Source organism: Malus sylvestris, chromosome 3, assembly GCF_916048215.2.
Source record: "Malus sylvestris chromosome 3, drMalSylv7.2, whole genome shotgun sequence".
Taxonomy (NCBI): Eukaryota; Viridiplantae; Streptophyta; class Magnoliopsida; order Rosales; family Rosaceae; genus Malus; species Malus sylvestris.
The window spans coordinates 31,176,689-31,198,666 of NC_062262.1; the positions used below are offsets into that span (position 1 = coordinate 31,176,689).

The 21,978-nt window shown below is 41.8% G+C and overlaps 1 protein-coding gene across 5 annotated transcripts; it reads right to left on the minus strand.

Moving 5' to 3' along the window:
- Positions 1-754: 754 nt before the first annotated feature.
- On the minus strand, positions 755-14,848 carry LOC126614359 (UBP1-associated protein 2C-like). 5 transcript variants are annotated; one of them, XM_050281976.1, is made up of 2 exons: positions 13,425-14,848; positions 755-1,146 (listed from the first exon to the last, which is right to left on the minus strand). In XM_050281976.1, the coding sequence occupies exon 1, from the start codon at positions 14,722-14,724 to the stop codon at positions 13,426-13,428; it is 1,299 nt and encodes a 432-aa protein (XP_050137933.1). In that variant the 5' UTR covers positions 14,725-14,848; the 3' UTR covers positions 755-1,146; position 13,425. The 5 variants fall into 5 exon arrangements, with proteins under 5 accessions (XP_050137933.1, XP_050137932.1, XP_050137930.1 ...); XM_050281975.1 differs by lacking the exon at positions 755-1,146 and adding an exon at positions 1,316-1,609; XM_050281973.1 differs by lacking the exon at positions 755-1,146 and adding an exon at positions 2,302-2,642 and having other exon boundaries at positions 13,425-14,847.
- Between the last annotated feature and the right edge of the window lie 7,130 nt (positions 14,849-21,978).

Genomic DNA, 21,978 nt, shown 5'->3' on the forward strand with positions numbered 1-21,978 from the left:
TGTAGATTATTGTTTAGTAGTCAACAGTGTAACAAATCGTCTCATAGACTAATTGTTGAGAACACACTAAACCCACACACACGGAATTAGAAGGGATAAACCTGAACGAATTTCCCAAGTTAGCATTCATTTCCTCCTTTAATACAATGTCGACTCTAGACACCAATGCATTACACAATTCACATTCTCCTGGTTCGGCAATCAGCCCGTCGTTTTCCGTCAATTTCATGTGGCTGGTTTGGTTAGACATTGAGTAGTTGATGTTGGGCAGACTTGTCGGCCTAAAGTTTGATCCCACAAGTTGAAGGGTACAAATAAATTTGAATTCACAAAGGCATCTTTCGGGACTTGGATTGTCTGTCTTCTTCATCCCATACCATTCTCATGCTCTCCTATATTATGTGATCACGGTTAAGCCACGTCAACATTTTATATTGATTTTTTTATAAAAATAATAAGACAAAGCAATAGGAATATAAAATGTTGACGTGACTTAACCGTGATCACATAAATAAAAGGGCATGAGAAGGGTATGGAATGAGAAGGGCAGACAATCCAAGTCCTCTTCGGGCGGCCATCCCTCTCAGAGGCCATGTTTTCAATTAAATCACTCTGATTAGAAGCCCACTTCAAGCAGGCCGATTGACTAACACATCTTTCAAGTTTCTACTCTTTTTTTTTCAAGTCGCCGATTGATGACAAGGTCGATATCAGAAATCAGAAAAATAAACGTAACGAAGCATAAAGCTGAAAATTGATGCCCAATCGCTCTCTACTTTCACTTTAACACGAAAGAATGTACGCTTTATACAACTTTCAAACATCAATCATAAGCCTTCTTTTCGGCTGCTACGGCTCACACAGCATAACACAAATCATGTCACGCGGATTTGGCATCAGAGTATTCCTCTACATCTTCATCACTTCTGGGCCTCCCGCTCCAAAATTCCACTCACTGCCCGACAAAGAGAACCCGCTTGGAGAAAAAATCCGCAATTCATCTCACCGAGCTAAACCATCGACATATTTATTCCTCAACTTCTTCACTTCCGGGCCTCTGGTCCCCAAGTTCCGCTCCCCGCCCAACAAAGAGAAATCACTCGCAATTCGCATTGAAAAGAATGGGGCGAGAAGACAGCGAGACAACTCAAAATCACGTCAGACAGGAAAAACGTTCAACAGTTTGAAAAAGGAAACTACTTTCCTAGGTGTACAGAAAAAACGGAAAACCACCATTATCGGAAGAGGGGAGAGTAGTTTGTCAATCAAATAACACCGAACCATCTAAAACGGAAAAAGCGGGACAGAGAAAACATAACAACACAACACTGGATTGGATGGATATAACAAGATACGACGTCGAAATGATTCCACTGGAGGGTACCGTCACATAAATTGAAATTCAGCACAAATGTCTCTACTAAGAAAGAAAAGAACCACTTTCACAACCCAAACATCTACATCATATAATATGTAAAGAGCAATGGCACGGGGTTCTTCAACGAAAGAGCCATAACTTTTAAGCAGAGACGCCACGGATCATAAAGCTAAGGCACTCAACAATACCCACGCAACACCAAGCCTTCCTGTCCTTCAAACTAATGCACACCTAAAAAATAATCACGCAAAAACCATTTTTTCAAATAGAGACGCACCATGGACCAAAACAGAATCAACCGTACATCTAAACCGAAGTGCAGTAAATCTCCACTCGCTTCTAGACAGTCTAACAAAGACAGCTAAATTATAAAGGCATGAAATATGTACTAGAAACAACGCTTTTACAATCAAGATTTTAAATGGTCACCAACACTTTAGGGCTCCTTAATAAACCACCAAAAGCTTAACGAGTGCCACTACAAAAAGAATTACAACCATATAAGCCTTGACCATCAATAAATACCTACGATGCAAGGTATAAAATTTGTCTTTGATGAATATCACACCCCAGGGTCAAAGATAAAGATAATCATACCTCAACCTGTAAATGGGTCTGAGGGAAAAAACACAATCTGAATACATAACAAGTACACCAAGGAAAACCCCACAATATCACAACGTATAAAGCAACTAACGGATACACACATCAGAGTCATAAGAGACCATAGGGAAACCCACAACTGTTGCAGCGAGGGTCAAAAACCAATGAAATGTAACCAATCTTTTTCACCAAAAAGAAAGCTTGAGATAACCTCACCAGCATAATTTTAGAGCAAACATAAGTCGTAAACTCAATGCAGTAACCTAGGTGCACTTGCAAGACACATATAACAGCAGCAAGCCCCCATCTTGAGAGCTCCATACCAGCAAAGTCATATCAATTATCAACTAAAGAAAGAGCAACAACCGCCATACATGCCTTCTCAAAGTAAAAGAAACATAAATCCGGTTATTATAAAAAACAAACTATACTTTATGGTAAAAAAACCTACAAAGCACATCAATTCCCGACAGAATACAGAAAACTAGTCTAATTCAGTCACTTTGGCTACCATAACTTGGAAATGACTACATCTTAAAAGGTGCAGATGAAGAGGCGATAAAAGCACAGCTAATACAATCATCAAACCACAGCATATAGTCTGCAATCACGCAATCACCAGAACCATATAAAGCATCTGCGCCAACAAGCGGTCATACACCTGAATCAAACATCAATCAATAACTCAATCCATGTTCAATTGAACCATAAAGCACACAAACACATCAATTCAGTACACAGGCAATCAGATCAAATCAATGACCCCACAAAACACATTTCACACAAACAACAACAACAACAACAAAGCCTTTTCCCACTAAGTGGGGTCGGCTATATGAATCCTAGAACGCCATTGCGCTCGGTTTTGTGTCATGTCCTCCGTTAGATCCAAGTACTCTAAGTCTTTTCTTAGAGTCTCTTCCAAAGTTGTCCTAGGTCTTCCTCTACCCCTTCGGCCCTGAACCTCTGTCCCGTAGTCACATCTTCGAACCGGAGCGTCAGTCGGCCTTCTTTGCACATGTTCAAAATCACCGGAGCCGATTTTCTCTCATCTTTCCTACAATTTCGGCTACTCCTACTTTACCTCGGATATCCTCATTCCCAATCTTATCCTTTCTCGTGTGCCCACACATCCCACGAAGCATCCTCATCTCCGCTACACCCATTTTGTGTACGTGTTGATGCTTCACCACCCAACATTCTGTGCCATACAACATCGCTAGCCTTATTGCCGTCCTATAAAATTTTCCCTTGAGCTTCAGTGGCCTACGACGGTCACACAACACGTCGGATGCACTCTTTCCATCCAGCTCGTATTCTATGGTTGAGATCTCCATCTAATTCTCCGTTCTCTTGCAAGATAGATCCTAGGTAGCGAAAACGATCGCTTTTTGTGATCTTCGCTAGATTGCTCCAGTCATTAGTGTGGATAAGTATATAAATGGATAGAGATAGGAAAGCAAACACAAGATGTACGTGGTTCACCCAGATTGGCTACGTCCACGGAATAGAAGAGTTCTCATTAATTGTGAAGGGTTTACACAAGTACATAGGTTCAAGCTCTCATTTAGTGAGTACAAGTGAATGATTTAGTACAAATGACATTAGGAAATATTGTGGGAGAATGATCTCGTAATCACGAAACTTCTAAGTATCGGAGTGTGGTGTCGTCTTGACTTGCCTTATCTGTCTCATAGGTAGATGTGGCATCTTCTCTGGAAGTACTCTTCCTCCATCCAGGGGTGGTATCTTTAACTGGTGGAGATGCACAAGGTAATGTATCAATTTCACTTGAAGCTTACTTGTAGTTTCAGGCTTGGTCAAGCGCGATACAAACCATGTAGTAGGAGTCCTCCAAGTCGCCGAGCTAGGGGGTCTGCTGAAAGAGGTGACAGACAAGGTAAGCAATCAGAGCTCCGACTGATTGTTCACCTTCTCCCCATCTTGCAGCAGCATGAAGGATAAAGAGAAGAAAAATGAGAAGAGATGATATGAGATACTTTTGCTTTTGAAGAAGTAACTTTCCACAGGCTTATTCTTGAACTGAGCTGGAGGGTTTTCTGGTTTCCTCCAGAGTATAAGGCCGACTGAAGAATTTGAGGGTCAAAACAAGTCCATCAAATCTAGAGTACGTTCCACCCTGCTGATATGGGATACTTTTGCTTTTGACAGAGTAATGAATGTATCGGCACGTGTGCTGTTACGCTTGACTCCACATGCTTCCTTGTATCCTTCGCACTTGCCCTATCTGTTCCTCAAGCAGATGCGGAATCTTCCCTGGAAACATAAGATGTTGAAGATGAGTACTCGAGAGCAATGCCAGGTAAGTAATCAGGTAAGGGGTTCCAGGCAGTCAGTTCCTGGCTGGAAGCTTGATTCCAAGTGCTGACTGATTGCTCTCTTTCTCCTTGTCTTGCAGGTAAAAACAAGGCCAAAAGAAAAGACAGGGAAAAAGCATGATATGGGATACTCTTGCTTTTAACCCTAATGATATGAGATATTCTTGCTCTAGTATAGCTTGTTTGCAGAGGTATTATCGGGGGGAAAGAAAGCTGAATATTTCGAAAGGCTTCGTTGGGAGTGCCCTCTCAGATATGATGAAGGGTTGAGCATTTTTGCAGGTCTGCCTGTCCGTTGGGGATGGAGGTCGACATATATAGGAGTCTCCCTAACAACAAGTAGTAATGCTATTCCTTTACCCTGCTTGGTCATAGCACGGTAGTGGGAGCTGCCAGTTTCACATGTTTTAACTCTGTCAGAGCACTTTGAAAAAGTGGTCTGTGGTATCTGGCTCTCGAGATTCGGAGAACGATGCCTCTTCGATTTTTGAGAAAGCAATCATGCTGGGGGTATGACTCTCGAGATTCGGAGAGCAGTGTCTCTTCGATTTTTGAGGAAGTAATCATGTTGGGAGTCTGGCTCTCGAGATTCGGAGGGTGGTGCCTCTTCGATTTTGGAGCAAGCAATCTTGTTGGGAGTGTTGTCTCGAATGTGAGTAAAGGTTGGGCATGTTTGCTAGTCTACCTTGCCACGAAGCACAAAGGTTGACACACAGGGACTTTCCAATTATCCAGCAATGGTACTGTTCCTTTACCCTCTCTTCGATTTTGAGAAAGTAGTCATGTTGGGAGTCTGGCTCTCGAGATTCGGAGGACGGTGCCTCTTCGATTTTGGAGCAAGCAATCTTATTGGGAGTGTTTTCTCGAATGTGAGTAAAGGTTGGGCATGTTTGCTAGTCTACCTTGCCACGAAGCACAGAGGTTGACACACAGGGACTTTCCAATTATCCAGCAGTGGTACTGTTCCTTTACAGTTGTGGGTAATAATATGGTAGCTAGACCTTCAAAATTTATGTGTCTAAACTTTTGTTAGTGCTGTTTCTTTGCTATTCTTTTACCTTTCTTGGTCAGAGCGATGTAGTGGGAGCTGCAAGCTTCACGTGCTCAACTTTGGCAGAGAACTTTGGCAAAGTTATTTGTGGTACCCATGAGCTATTGTTGCGTGTGGGAAGTGGGTGATTGAACAGTAAGATTCATGTGCTTTCTACTTCACCAGAAGTCTTCGACAGAATGCCCATAATTTCTGCAAAGCTGAGTGTGCGTGTGACAGGTGTTGACAAGGCTAGAAAAGTAGGTGCCTCTTCGATTTCTGAGATCGGCCCTCGTGGTCTCTGAGCAGCCCAGCTTTTGAGAAAGCGAGCGCCTCTTCGATTGATTCGGAGAACGATGCCTCATCGATTTTTGAGAAAGCAATCATGCTGGGGGTCTGGCTCTCGAGATTCGGGGAGCAGTGTCTCTTCGATTTTTGAGAAAGTAATCATGTTAGGAGTCTGGCTCTCGAGATTCGGAGGGCGGTGCCTCTTCGATTTTGGAGCAAGCAATCTTGTTGGGAGTGTTTTCTCGAATGTGAGTAAAGGTTGGGCATGTTTGCTAGTCTACCTTGCCACGAAGCACAGAGGTTGACACACAGGGACTTTCCAATTATCCAGCAATGGTACTGTTCCTTTACCCTCTCTTCGATTTTTAAGAAAGTAGTCATGTTGGGAGTCTGGCTCTCGAGATTCGGAGGACGGTGCCTCTTCGATTTTGGAGCAAGCAATCTTATTGGGAGTGTTTTCTCGAATGTGAGTAAAGGTTGGGCATGTTTGCTAGTCTACCTTGCCACGAAGCACAGAGGTTGACACACAGGGACTTTCCAATTATCCAGCAGTGGTACTGTTCCTTTACCCTTGTGGGTAATAATATGGTAGCTAGACCTTCAAAATTTATGGGTCTAAACTTTGTTAGTGCTGTTTCTTTGCTATTCTTTTACCCTTCTTGGTCAGAGCGATGTAGTGGGAGCTGCAAGCTTCACGTGCTCAACTTTGGCAGAGAACTTTGGCAAAGTTATCTGTGGTACCCATGAGCTATTGTTGCGTGTAGGAAGTGGGTGATTGAACAGTAAGATTCATGTGTTTTCTACTTCCCCAGAAGTCTTTGACAGAATGCCCATAATTTCCGCAAAACTGAGTGTGCGTGTGACAGGTGCTGACAAGGCTGGAAAAGGCTGGAAAAGTAGGTGCCTCTTCGATTTCTGATATCGGCCCTCGTGGTCTCTAGGGAGCCCAGCTTTTGAGAAAGCGAGCGCCTCTTCGATTTTTGAGATTGGCCTTCGTGGTCTTTGAGCAGCCCAACTTTTGAGAAAGCAAACGCCTCTTCGATTTCTGAGATCAACCCTCGTGATCTCTAAGCAGCCCAGCTTTTGAGAAAGCAAACGCCTCTTCGATTTCTGAGCAGGCGCCTCTTCGATTTCTGAAGCTTCGTCGAGTGCAGATTTTTATAGGGGCTGGCATTAAGTTCCAAAGCACACTTAAATCTCCACCAGTAGCAGCTTCATTCTTGCACTTCTAAGATCTTGATTTGTCCGACCTCTTCTCTCTTCAACACCTTTGAAAATGTCTGGCCCCTCCGACCGTCGTTTTGACTTGAACCTTGTTGAAGAGGCAGCCCCGCCTTCTCCAGACAACATATGGCGCCCATCCTTCGTCTCCCCTACTGGTCCTCTTACCGTTGGGGATTCCGTGATGAAGAATGATATGACCGCTGCGGTGGTGGCCAGGAACCTTCTCACTCCCAAAGATAACAGACTACTTTCCAAACGGTCTGATGAGTTAGCTGTTAAGGATTCGCTGGCTCTCAGTGTTCAGTGTGCAGGTTCTGTGTCTAATATGGCCCAACGCCTATTTGCTCGAACCCGCCAAGTTGAATCATTGGCGGCTGAAGTGATGAGTCTCAAACAGGAGATTAGAGGGCTCAAGCATGAGAATAAACAGTTGCACCGGCTCGCACATGACTATGCTACAAACATGAAGAGGAAGCTTGACCAGATGAAGGAAACTGATGGTCAGGTTTTACTTGATCATCAGAGATTTGTGGGTTTGTTCCAAAGGCATTTATTGCCTTCGTCTTCTGGGGCTGTACCGCGTAATGAAGCTCCAAATGATCAACCTCTGATGCCTCCTCCTTCTAGGGTTCTGTCCAGTACTGAGGCTCCAAATGATCCCCCTCCGGTGCCTTCTCTTTCTGGGGCTCTACCGACTGCTGAGACTTCTCCTAAGCAACCTTTGTGAAGGCTCCCTCTTGTGTGCTTATTTTGACTCATGTATATGTACATATTTGTAGCTTATCGGGGATATCAATAAATAAGCTTTCCTTCATTTCAACGTATTGTGTTAAATACACCAAAGCCTTCTTCGCTAAGTTCTTTGAATTTTCTTTTGTTAAAGCTTGTATGTTGAAGCTTTCTGAGTGGAGCATGTAGGTTGGGGTAGTGTTCTCTTAATTTCCCGAATGAGGAAAACTTCTCGGTTGGAGACTTGGAAAATCCAAGTCACTGAGTGGGATCGGCTATATGAATCTTAGAACGCCATTGTGCTCGATCCTGTGTCATGTCCTTCGTTAGATCCAAGTACTCTAAGTCTTTTCTTAGAGTCTCTTCCAAAGTTTTCCTAGGTCTTCCTCTACCCCTTCGGCCCTGAACCTCTGTCCCATAGTCGCATCTTCTAATCGGAACGTCAGTAGGCCTTCTTTGCACATGTCCAAACCACCGTAACCGATTTTCTCTCATCTTTCCTTCAATTTCGGCTACTCCTACTTTACCCCGGATATCCTCATTCCTAATCTTATCCTTTCTCGTGTGCCCACACATCCAACGAAGCATCCTCATCTCCGCTACACCCATTTTGTGTACGTGTTGATGTTTCACCGCCCAACATTCTGTGCCATACAGCATCGCCGGCCTTATTGCCGTCCTATAAAATTTTCCCTTGAGCTTCAGTGGCATACGGCGGTCACACAACACGCCGGATGCACTCTTCCACTTCATCCATCCAGCTTGTATTCTATGGTTGAGATCTCCATCTAATTCTCCGTTCTTTTGCAAGATAGATCCTAGGTAACGAAAACGGTCGCTCTTTGGTATTTCTTGATCTCCGATCCTCACCCCTAACTCGTTTTGGCCTCCATTTGCACTGAACTTGCACTCCATATATTCTGTCTTTGATCGGCTTAGGCGAAGACCTTTAGATTCCAACACTTCTCTCCAAAGGTTAAGCTTTGCATTTACCCCTTCCTGAGTTTCATCTATCAACACTATATCGTCTGCGAAAAGCATACACCAAGGAATATCATCTTGAATATGTCGTGTTAACTCATCCATTACCAACGCAAAAAGGTAAGGACTTAAGGATGAGCCTTGATGTAATCCTACAGTTATGGGAAAGCTTTCGGTTTGTCCTTCATGAGTTCTTACGGCAGTCTTTGCTCCTTCATACATATCCTTTATAGCTTGGATATATGCTACTCGTACTCCTTTCTTCTCTAAAATCCTCCAAAGAATGTCTCTTGGGACCCTATCATACGCTTTTTCCAAATCTATAAAGACCATGTGTAAATCCTTTTTCCCATCTCTATATCTTTCCATCAATCTTCGTAAGAGATAGATTGCCTCCATGGTTGAGCGCCCTGGCATGAACCCGAATTGGTTGTCCGAAACCCGTGTCTCTTGCCTCAATCTATGCTCAATGACTCTCTCCCAGAGCTTCATTGTATGACTCATTAGCTTAATACCCCTATAGTTCATGCAATTTTGTACGTCGCCCTTATTCTTGTAGATAGGCACCAAAGTGCTCATTCGCCACTTATTTGGCATCTTCTTCGTTTTCAAAATCCTATTGAAAAGGTCAGTGAGCCATGTTATACCTGTCTCTCCCAAAAGTTTCCACACTTCGATTGGTATATCGTCTGGGCCTATTGCTTTTTTATGCTTCATCTTCTTCAAAGCTACAACCATTTCTTCCTTCCGGATTCGACGATAAAAGGAGTAGTTTCTACACTCTTCTGAGTTACTCAACTCCCCTAAAGAAGCACTCATTTCATGTCCTTCATTGAAAAGATTATGAAAATAACCTCTCCATCTGTCTTTAACCGCGTTCTCTGTAGCAAGAACCTTTCCATCCTCATCCTTGATGCACCTCACTTGGTTTAGGTCCCTTGTCTTCTTTTCCCTTGCTCTAGATAGTTTATAGATATCCAACTCTCCTTCTTTGGTATCTAGTCGTTTATACATATCGTCGTAAGCCGCTAACTTAGCTTCTCTGACAGCTTTCTTCGCCTCTTGCTTCGCTTTTCTATACCTTTCACCATTTTCATCAGTCCTCTCCTTGTATAAGGCTTTACAACATTCCTTCTTAGCCTTCACCATTGTTTGTACCTCCTCATTCCACCACCAAGATTCCTTTTGGTGTGGGGCAAAGCCCTTGGACTCTCCTAATACCTCTTTTGCTACTTTTCGGATACAACTAGCCATGGAATCCCACATTTGGCTAGCTTCCCCCTCTCTATCCCACACACATTGGGTGATTACCTTCTCTTTGAAAATTGCTTGTTTTTCTTCTTTTAGATTCCACCATCTAGTCCTTGGGCACTTCCAAATCTTGTTCTTTTGTCTTACTCTTTTGATATGTACATCCATCACCAACAAGCGATGTTGATTAGCCACGCTCTCTCCTGGTATAACTTTGCAATCCTTACAAGTTATACGATCCCCTTTCCTCATTAGAAGAAAATCTATTTGTGTTTTTGACGACCCACTCTTGTAGGTGATCACATGTTCTTCTCTCTTCTTAAAGAAGGTGTTGGCTAAGAAGAGATCATATGCCATTGCAAAATCCAAGATAGCTTCCCCATCCTCGTTTCTCTCCCCAAAACCATGGCCACCATGAAAACCTCCATAGTTGCCTGTCTCCCTGCCCACGTGTCCATTTAAATCTCCTCCTATAAATAACTTCTCCGTCTGAGCAATTCCTTGCACCAAGTCTCCAAGATCTTCCCAAAATTTCTCCTTCGAACTCGTATCCAACCCTACTTGAGGTGCGTACGCACTAATCACATTGATAAGTTCTTGTCCTATTACAATCTTGATTGCCATGATTCTATCTCCTACCCTCTTGACATCTACAACATCTTGTACCAAGGTCTTGTCCACGATGATGCCAACACCGTTTCTCGTTCTATTTGTGCCCGAATACCAAAGTTTAAACCCTGAGTTTTCTAGATCCTTTGCCTTACTACCAACCCACTTAGTTTCTTGTAGGCACATAATATTTATCCTTCTCCTCACCATAACTTCCACTACTTCCATAGATTTTCCCGTTAAGGTTCCTATATTCCACGTTCCTAAACGCATTTTGCTCTCTTGAACTCTACCCTTCTGTCCTAGCTTCTTCACCCTCCCCCGTCTAATAGGATCAAAGTACTTCTTTTGTGTGTCCCGGGTAAAGTTGATAGGAGCATATGCTCCCAAACAACTTTGAGTGGAGTCGTTCGAAAAGAAGTTTCTATGGCCCCCTTGCTCATTTAACACTGCATCCGGGTGCCGATGGAGATACAGCGACCCTTGCTCACTTATCACTGTGCTCAGGCCACACAGCGCGCCACTTACGGGTGACGCCCTAGCTTTAGCGCGATTTTGTTCTGGATTCATTTTCATAAGGATTCGACGTGATCATGGAGTGCCGGCTGTCGACTACCTGACGCCCTCCCCCTCCTCCTTTATCCGGGCTTGGGACCGGCCATGTAAGACATAGGCGGAGTTAACACATTTCACACAACTTGAAATAAAAATCAAAACGAATCACAAGGCATAGTGATAGCTCATGTACCTTTAACACTAACATACATAAAGGTCGTACCCAGTGCACAAGGCTCCCGCTTTACGCAGGGTCTGGGAGAGGTGAATGTCGGCTAGCCTTACCCCCATTTTATGGAGAGGCTGCTCCCAAGTCTCGAACCCGAGACCTACCGCTCATGGGCGAAGGCACTTGCTATCGCACCAAGTGCGACCTCTACTGAACAATTACATAGTTGCACAAAAAATAAAAACACGCAAATCCAACATGACACTTAAGATGGTATTGCACAAAAGGATATTGCTGTTTAACATACCAAAGGCTGATGTCCATAAGCTGCCATCATTCCACCATAATAAGGATCCTGATAAGGATTTGAAGCACAAGCAATCGAGTGACCCACAAGTCAAAAAATCCTTGCTACCTTACCAAAATATTATAAAATACTCACACAACTAGAGAACAATAAAATGATAAGATAATTCAAAAGTGACATTAAAAAAAACAAATAATACAACTGTATCAAAATTTAGAAGATGAATTCATCATCTTACAGCAGGCTATACTTCATTGAGCATAAGAATAATTAAATAAAACTAACAACCAATAGTTGGCTTACATCAATAGAATACTGGAATGTGGAAATGTTTTAACGGTTTCATTGGTAAGTCAAGTTAAACTTTGCACTGACCAAGAAAAAAGCAAATCTTTCCTCAAATAAATGTATGAATGATAAGAGGCAATCCTATGCATGATTTTTTGTTTTTACGAGAAGAAAAGGCAATCACATAATGATCCCACTACTTCACTAACCCTCCAAATCAACTGTTACAAAAGCTCCACACACACATTATTAACCACAATTCCTAAAGCCAAATTTATATCACCATTCAAATATTACAACTACAAAGATATGAATGCTTCGAATATTACACAGTGCAGTTACTAGAGCACCCACTAACCTCCAATAACAAATAAACAGCTCTTCGTAGAAAACAGCGATTTAGCTCAAGTATTTAATACTGCATGTATGTTCTTAAATATACATATACATAATTCTGTATCATATACATATTTAAATATTTTTAGTAATAATATTCTTGTCTCAAAGCTTACACTCGATTTGCAAGACGGAGAAAGCCCTATACCTTTTTTTTTTTTTTGCGTATTAAAACACTGGATGAAACCCACACACTAAAATCTGACTATGAGCAAAGCTCATCATCCATGTAAGTCACTCGCTATACCTCCTATGGCATGTTTACTTGATTGGATTTGGGGAAATGATGAATAGGAATGAATCTGGTTGTATAGGTATGGAATAAACTACCCTCATGTGATATCTGATTTTACAGTAAGATCCACTACTTTTTTTATTCCTTATGTCTTAGGTTCTTAACAAACACAGAAAATGCCACTTAATGGAATCTATAGTGTTGGACTAATGACATTACTGTTGGACTCTATCACTTAAAGTTATGATAAGTTGCTTAATCAATCCCATCAAATTCCCAACAAAAACTATACACAAATACATAAAATATAATAAAAGTCACAAATGAGATAATTGAATTCCTTCTCAAGTATTAAGCTTCCACCCGCATTGATCAAAGGAAAAAAATGCACACAAATCCTTCCACACTCACCAAACAAAAAAGGCTTCGCTATGCGGACTGGAGAAGCATCTTGTAAAGATTAAGGGATTCTAATATCCATATTACTCCATAATTAAGGACTAAAAAGTTAACACTTAACAAATAATTCAAATTTCAAGTCATATAAATTTCATCGGTTAAGAGAAAATAGAAAACACTAAAATTCATTTGGAAACTCAATTGCTTAAGTTCTTCACTAAATATAACCCGACATCATAAATTATAATGAAATATCCACATCTACTATTTTTGCTAAAATTAAAACTTTGGAGGCAACACAGAAAGTACTGTTAAATCATTTCATTGAAAATTAAAAACAAGAGAAATGCTACAGCAAAGGGAAAACATCTTCGTCTTATGTAAAAGTGAAATGCTTGGTCACCTCTCAATCAACGAAAGCAAAGAGAATTCACGCAGAAGCATGAACAAAGACGTCCTAGGCACACATGTAAACCAAAGGAAAAAACAAATGCAATACACAATTAGTCTAAGGCACAAATTTTGTAAAGAAAGAACCAAACCAAGAAGAACCATACACAAGTATTCTAACCAGGCACCAAGAAATTCAACCAACACCACCAAGCTATACACATAATAGCAAAGGATATAATAATGAAAATACCTCAGAAATAAGGTGGCACATTTGGGTACATGCCACCTTGCGGAACCCTTGGATGGGGGGATGTCCCAGCTTGCTGGTGGTGCTGATTCTGATATGCCGACAGGCCGTAGTGCCCACCCTCTGGATACCTCCCAGATGGTAACCCACCTGAACTCGGAGGCAATCCATACAAAGACGACCCGGTACCCACACCCGGACCACCACCAGCCGACCCAGCACCACCTAGTCCAACACCCAGCCCACCAGCACCACCTAAACCATAACCCCCAGGGCCGCCATAGTTACCATAAGGCCCACCCAACCCTCCATATCCGCCACCACCACCCAAACCCGAATTCACCTGGTTTCCGATACCAGACAACCCAGGCCCACCCAATGGATGGTGACCCAACGGAGGCTGGCCCTGAAGCCCACTGGTATACCCACCATAAGAACCAATTCCACCTGGGATGCCGTACTGCCCAGGAATCGAAGACGGTGGTGCCATCCCCATCCCATCGCCGTGCGTATTGGACCCACTCCCGGGTCCTTGACCCTGACCCGGCCCGTCTGACTTGCCCTTTTTCCCATCAATCGCCAATTTACAAGTCAATTGCCTCCCCTCGATGTTCTTCACCGGATCGACGAGTGCCGCCTGAGCCCCCTCCGGAGTCTTATACACAAACAGCGCATACCCCTTGCACTTCCCAGTCTGCTTATCAAAGCCTAGCGGCCCCTCCTCTATCTCCCCGTACAGGGCAAAATGGGCCAAGAGCTTATCCGACGGCATGTCGTACGGAACATTGGCCACATATATCTTCCGCAACGATACGTCGGCGACGCTGTTGGAGGCAGTGTTGGAGTTCGAATTCCCCGCGGAGGCGAGCTGCGTGACGGTCATGCGGCCGTCGATCTTCTTGCTCGGTTCTTTCAGGGCCATGAGAGCGCCGTCGACATGGCGAAACGTGACGAACCCATAACCCTTGGATTTCCCGGTGGTTTTGTCGAGGATGACGATGGCCTCCTCGATCTCTCCGTAGGCGGAGAAGAGGGATCGGAGGCCCTCAGTGGTGGTGTCCCAGCCGAGGCCGCGGATGAAGAGCTTGCGCTGGGAGGCGTCGGGATCGGCGATGGAGCGGACGGCGTCGAGGACGTCGACGTGGCGGGAGAGGGCGTCCTGGAGAATGTCGAGGAGTTGATCGGGGGTGAATCGCTCGATGAGCCTGCGAGCGTCTTCGGGGGAGAGCTTGGGGGCGGAGGAGGGATCTGTGTCCAGAACGACACCGTTTTCGTCGAGCTTGCGCTTCTTGGTTGCGTCCATTGGGAGAAGAGAGAGAAAGAGAGAGAGAGAAAGAGAGAGAGAGGATAAACCCTAACCCTTTGGGAAGAGGAAGAGAGCAGAGAGGGAGGGTGAGGGGTTGGGAGTTTTCCGAGTAAGTGATTCTTCTGTGTGCTTTTATACTGGATGGATACCTTGGGCCTCTTCATATGAGTAATTATTCTAGTTAAATGGGCTTTGACGAGAGTATTGGCTTTTCGTAGTATGGACTAGACCGGAACATATGTAGCTATTTGGGCTTCTCGTGCCAGATTCATGAACTATACTTTTGTTTTACATTTTTAAAATTTTTTTTTTAACAAACGATTTTATCTATACTAAAGAGGAGGAGGTAGACTTAGTCTCATAATGGACTAGTAGTAATGTGATTCAAATTCGGCTTTGACGATAACCGAACTTAAGACCTCTCACTTATAAGTGAAGATGAATACAATTAGGCCGTAGTACTAAATAGCATGAACCATACTTTATTGCTAGTTGGGATTTATATAAGGAGCGTTTTGATATAAGTGCCTGAGTTTTCAACTCTATAGACTAAACATTTGTTGGTTTTAGAGATTTAATTAAACATTTTTCCTACAAATTTGGAGTCTCATCTATCATAACTTTATTTGTACCAAAATTACATATCTTACCACTGCCTAAATTCTTCACGTCAAGAAAAAGAATGCAGAGATATTGAAACGAATTTCCTACAATCTAGCTCATTTGATTCCCTCTAAAGATAATTATACAAAAAAAAAATGATTATCTACAATTTATTAAGGAATAAAACGTACCAATAAAAATATATGTATGAAAACAAACCTACTAAAACCGGAAATAAACGTACTAGTAAACAACGTTGAAGAACAAAAGTAAATGTACCAATCAACGGTATGTATAATATTAATTGTACCCATATGATACTAAATGGTACAATCCATAAGGTATACAAAAACAATCATAACAAAATCATGAAAAAAAACCTATCAATCAACGAGAACAAAACTAAACGTACCAGAAGCTAAAACTAAACGTACCAAAAGCTAAAACAAAACGTACCAAAAGCTAAAACTGAACGTACCAATTAACGATATGTACACCCAAAAATTAAAAATAAACGAACCAATCAATACAAAACCAGTATATGATAAACCAACAATAAACGTACCATTATCACTAATCAACAACATGTACAAATTCAAATGTATACAAAATAATTATATAACAAAAAGTATAATAAATAATACACAAACAAACAAAATCTAAGCGTCCATCATTTCAATTATTTTTTCAATTTTAGGATAAAAATAATGTTTTGAACGGAAACAAAAATTAAAAGAGATAATTGGATAAATATTTTGAGCGAAAAAACCAAAATTGTTAAACCCCACCCCCAAATTTATATGTAATTTTATAATTTCCCAAAGTTTTATTGAATTTATCATTTTGGTCCCCTAGCTTGACTAAATCTGGACCCTTTATCTAGATTCCTGAACTCCCTCAAACTGCCACATGGCAGCACCCTAACAAACCTCATTTCTCTCTCTCTCTGTTCCCTACCCGTGACTTCTTCTTCTTCCTCTTTCTGTCTCTGCTCACATCTCTCTCCCTCTCTTCACCGAGACACACACACATACACACACCCAACTGCTTACCTACACGAGGAAGACAACCGTCATCATCATCAAACCTCGTATTTTTCTCTCTCTCTTAACGCTGCACAACTCGAGGAAACCTTAGAGCTCTCCGGCGAGATTTCTTCAATTTTTCCAATTAGGTAAACCTCGGGTCTCCCTCTACCTATTCTAGATTTAAACTTGGATATGATTTTGAGTGTTATCTTGTTATTTTTCTAAGGTTTTTAGAACGAAATCGACCCGGAAGAGAGCTCACCCATCTCTGGCGAACCTATATGAGTTGAGGGATTTTCCGGTCGCCTCCGGCCGTTCTATGGCAAAAGGAAGGTATAAATACACACCTCTTCTCTTGTGCTTCATTTTAATACCTAAATCGGAGTCTAAGGTTGTGGTTTGTAGTCGGCCGGAGCTGGGAAGGCTCCGACGTTCTTCTCCGTTGTTCCCGTCGACATCAGGCCTTTTAGGCCGTTTCTCAAAACCTACGGGCTCTAGGCCCGTTTTAGCCAGCCCAGCACCCTCAACCATTCCCTTATAATTTTGGTTTAAATCCTTAAGACCCAAAAGGCCTTAGGGCCATGACAGCAAGCCCCAAACCCTTTGGCTTTAAGCCTTAGGGCCGGAAGGAACTCGAGCCTTCAACCCGTTAAGCCCAGCTTATTTTTATTTTAATTTAATTGTTTTAAAAAAAAACCAAAATGGCCTTTGGGCCATTTCTATTGCGGATATAAGCCCAAAACCCTTTACCCTAAACCCATTAAACTCTAACTACCCAACCCAAATTCAAGCCCAGTCTGAGCCCTTGACCCGTTGACTCTGACTGTTGACTTGGTCAACGGCCATAGTTGACTTTGACTTTGACAGGTCAACGTTGACTTTTAGAGTTGACTTTTTGGGGTTTCATCCGAGACCTCTCCTAGGCTAATTTCGACGTCCTGGACCTGTTTTTAAAGTCCATTTTTCCAAATTAAATCGTTTGAGTAGAGTTTGACTAAATGTGCTATTTATGTGCTTAGGGGCAATTATTGTGACGTTTCCATCTTCGCTAGTGGCGCAGTTTTTGACGGCTAAGTACTGTGAGTGGATCCCTTCTAAAATTTCATGATTTTATAATTCAATTGCATAAATGAATAGCATGCCTTACGAGTTTATGATTTGATTTTATGTTCATCATGTTTATGGAATATGTTGATTTTTCGTCTCGTGTTTTTGGTGAGGAATTAATTATTGGCCTATATTGAGCTATATTTTAATATATTGTATTTTCTATAAAAACCATGAACTGGTAGACTATTTGATGGATGACGATAGGATGCAAGAACATGTTTTCGAAATCTCTCTTTATAGTATAGACGATGAATGACTTTATACTATGAAGTGGTTATTTTTTAGAGGTGTAACTATTTGTGCGTTCCTAGTTGACACTATGCCGCTTGGGGCAAGAATTTTGTGTTGGCAGTTAGGCCAGGAGAAATAATCCCTAGCAAAAGGTTGAGGAACATGGAGACAGGCATTGGGTCGGGAGGAAGTTATCTCTGGCTATGGGCACAGAGACTTCGGTGCAGACATTGGGCCGGGAGTATTATTATCTAGTGATCTTACTGGCAGCACACCACGCTTACGAGACGATATGTGAGACTATTGATGCTTTGATTTCTGCAATATGTCTTTTGAGATGTTTATGGCATGCTAGGGTTTTCAGAGAAACCTATCATTTATTATGCTAGTAGTTTGCATTATTAAAACTTTGGAGGTTAGTATGTTTATAACTATTTTTGTATTATGTATGTTTATAAACTTGGTCCACTCACCCTTGTTTTGCACCCATTTTCAGGATTTAGAATCGAGGCATACGATCCCGACGTCAACGTTTTCACATTGGCATATTCGAGTTATCTCGATGTATGACCCACATCCTCTTATTTATTCAATTTTATATTAATTCTTTTAGAGCTCCAGTTAGTTGTATGCTTTGAACACGTTCCTAAATTATTAACTCATTGTATTTAAATTCATAACCCTTATTTACTTCTTATTCTTAGCTTTTGTATCAATTAATGGCTTTCGTCACCCTCGGGGTGTCAGTCAACACGTGTCTATCCTGGTATTTGGGGAATATCAGGATCGGGGCGTGTCAGATTGGTATCAGAGCGAGGTTTGTTTAGAGCATACTTAGGATTCTCTTCAATTCTCGTATTGTGTCGGTTATGACATCATTTGGATGTCATGACTTCCGGATTTGCTGTCTTTCGGCGCAATTGTGCAAATCTTACTCTGTTTGAATTGTCATCTTCTGGTTGAAATACAAGAATTCGTTTCGGGATTGTGCCTTATCGGTGACGTGTTCGAATTGTTGGACGACTTTCAACATCAGATCAATACTCCGCAACATGCGTTCCCTAGGAATTGCTGGCAGATTGGATCTACATAAGAGCGTTGGGAAACAGAAAAACCTAAGTGGTTTGAATTTGGAAGATCTGAAGCGATGATATCACTCTGCGACATACGTTCCTTAGGAATGGTGGGCAGAGTCATATCTCTTGGAAATTTGCTCGAAAATATTCAAAGTGCATGCTAAAGAAGCGAGTAAGTTCTAGTGGTGACGACGGTTAGTAGGTGGTAGTTGGTGGGAGCATATCAATGTTCTCGAACTCGTTTCCACTAAGGATATTCGTTTGAATGTTTAGAATAAATCTTCGACGATTGTTCTATCGATAACCTTCTTGCTTATTCCAACAACGAAGTCAAGTTCATTGACCTTTGATCGTCAGCTTCACATCAAATTCTTCGAGTGTTGACTTCGTTTACAATAATTTCTTTTCTTGGGAAACTCCTTGGCAACAGACGATATTCTCATTAATTTTTCAATGGGAGTTGCGATTCCTATTGTTGTTGTAACTAGACTTAGATGATGAAGATCCATACTTGTTTGGATAAACAGACTTCTTGAATTTCACCTGAGTCTAATACTCGGTGGTAAACCCTAACTCCTTGTCCATGCACTTTTCGGTAAAGTTGAATTTAGCCTCTTACTTCTAGCCCAACTGACTAGTGTTCTTGTCCACTATTTGTTCAGCCTTGTAATTTTCAGTGTAATGGCTTGAGGCTTTACCATATTCATCATTGTACGAAGATCGAGCTTTACTTTGAACTTCTCTGGAATCATTGAATTTTGGTTTGCTCAAGAGCACTATTTTAAGGTAACCAATCGTGCCATTGCATACATTTCTAGGCTGCTTTGTATCTTTCTTATTTGTCATTCTGTTGATTTAGAGGTTCTATGTTTCTACTTTTACACTGATGGGGAAGAAAGTAAGAGCTTGGAGGCATGATAGAGGATTTTGCAAACCGCACGCGACGGTGTGGCATAGTCTTTTTGATGCACCCACTCTGACTTGATTTCTCTTAATACATATATATTTTTTTTTCTTTCTTTTTCTTCCTATTTTTAAGTATTTCAATTTAGTAAGTGATTTTAAATTTTGTGGACGAAATTCTATTAAGGGGGGTAGATTGTTAAACCCCACCCCAAATTTATATGTAATTTTATAATTTCCCAAAGTTTTATTGAATTTATCATTTTGGTCCCCTAGCTTGACTAAATCTGGACCCTTGATCTAGATTCGTAAACTCCCTCAAACTGCCACATGGCAGCACCCTAACAAACCTCATCTCTCTCTCTCTGTGTCCCCAACTCGTGATTTCCTCTTCTTCTTCTTTCTGTCTCTGCTCTCATCTCTCTCCCTCTCTTCATCGAGACACACACACACACACACACACACACATACACTCACCTAACTGCTTACCTGCACGAGGAAGACAACCGTCATCATCATCAAACCTCGTATTTTTCTCTCTCTCTTATCGCTGCATAACTCGAGAGAACCTCAGAGCTCTCCGGCGAGATTTCTTTAATTTTTCCAGTTAGGTAAACCTCGGGTCTCCCTCTACTTGTTCTAGATTTAAACTTGGATGTGATTTTGAGTGTTATCTTGTTATTTTTCTAAGGTTTTTAGAATAAAATCGACCCGGAGGAGAGCTCACCCATCTCCGGCGAACCTGTGTGAGTTGAGGGATTTTCCGGTCGTCTCCGGTCGTTCTACGGCAAAGGGAAGGTATACATACATTCTTCTTCTCTTGTGCTTCATTTTAATACTTAAATCGGAGTCTAAGGTTGTGGTTTGCAGTCGGCCGGAGCTGGGAAGGCTTCGGTGTTCTTCTATGTTGTTCCCATCGACACTAGGCCTTTTAGGCCGTTTCTCAAAACCCATGGGCTTTATGCCCGTTTTAGCCAGCCCAGTACCCTCAACCATTCCCTTATAATTTTGGTTTAAATCCTTAAGACCCAAAAGGCTTAGGGCCGTGATAGCAAGGCCCAAACCCTTTGGCTTTAAGCCTTAGGGCTGGGAGGAACTCAGGCCTCCAGCCCGTTAAGCCCAGCTTATTTTTATTTTAATTTAATAGTTTAAAAAAAAACCAAAATGGCCTTTGGGCCATTTCTGTTGGGGCTCTAAGCCCAAAACCCTTTACCCTAAACCCATTAGGCTCTAACTACCCAACCCAAATTCAAGCCCAGTCTGAGCCCTTGACCCGTTGACTCTAACTGTTGACTTGGTTAACGGTCAGAGTTGACTTTGACTTTGACCGGTGAACGTTGACTTTTAGAGTTGACTTTTTGGGGTTTCGTCCGGGACCTCTCCTAGGCTAATTTTGACGTCCTGGACCCGTTTTTAAAGTCTGTTTTTCCAACTAAAATCGTTTGAGTAGAGTTTGACTAAATGTGCTATTTATGTGCTTAGGGGCAATTATTGTGACTTTTCTGTCTTCGCTAGTGGCGCAGTTTTTGGCGGCTAAGTACTGCGAGTGGACCCCATCTAAAATTACATGATTTTATAGTTCAATTACATAAATGAATAGCATGCCTTACGAGTTTATGATTTGATTTTATGTTAAGCATGTTTATGGAATATGTTGATTTTTCGTCTCGTGTTTTTGGTGAGGAATTAATTGTTGACCTATATTGAGCTATATTTTAATATATCATATTTTCTATAAAAATCATGAATTGGTAGACTATCTGGTGGATGACGATAGGATGCTAGAACATGTTTTTGAAACATTTCTTTATAGTATAGACGATGAATGACTTTATATTATGAAGTGGTTATTTTTGAGAGGCGTAACTATTTGTGCGTACCTAGTGGACACTATGCCGCCTGGGATGAGGATCTGGTGTTGGCAGTTAGGCCAGGAGAAATAATCCCTAGCGAAAGGCTGAGGGACACGGAGACAAGCACATAGACTTAGGTGCAAGCATTGGATCGGGAGTATTATTATTCAGTGAGCTTACTGGCAGCACACCATGCTGATGAGACGATCTGTGAGACTATTGATGCTTTTATTTCCACGATATGTCTTTTGAGATGTTTATGGCATGCTAGGGTTTTCATAGAAACCTATCATTTATTATGCTAGTAGTTTTCATTATTAAAACTTTGGGGGTTAGTATGTTTATAACCGTTTTTGTATTATGTATGTATATAAACTTGGTCCACTCACTCTTGTTTTGCGCCCCCTTTCATGATTTAGAATCGAGGCATACGATCCCGACGTCAAC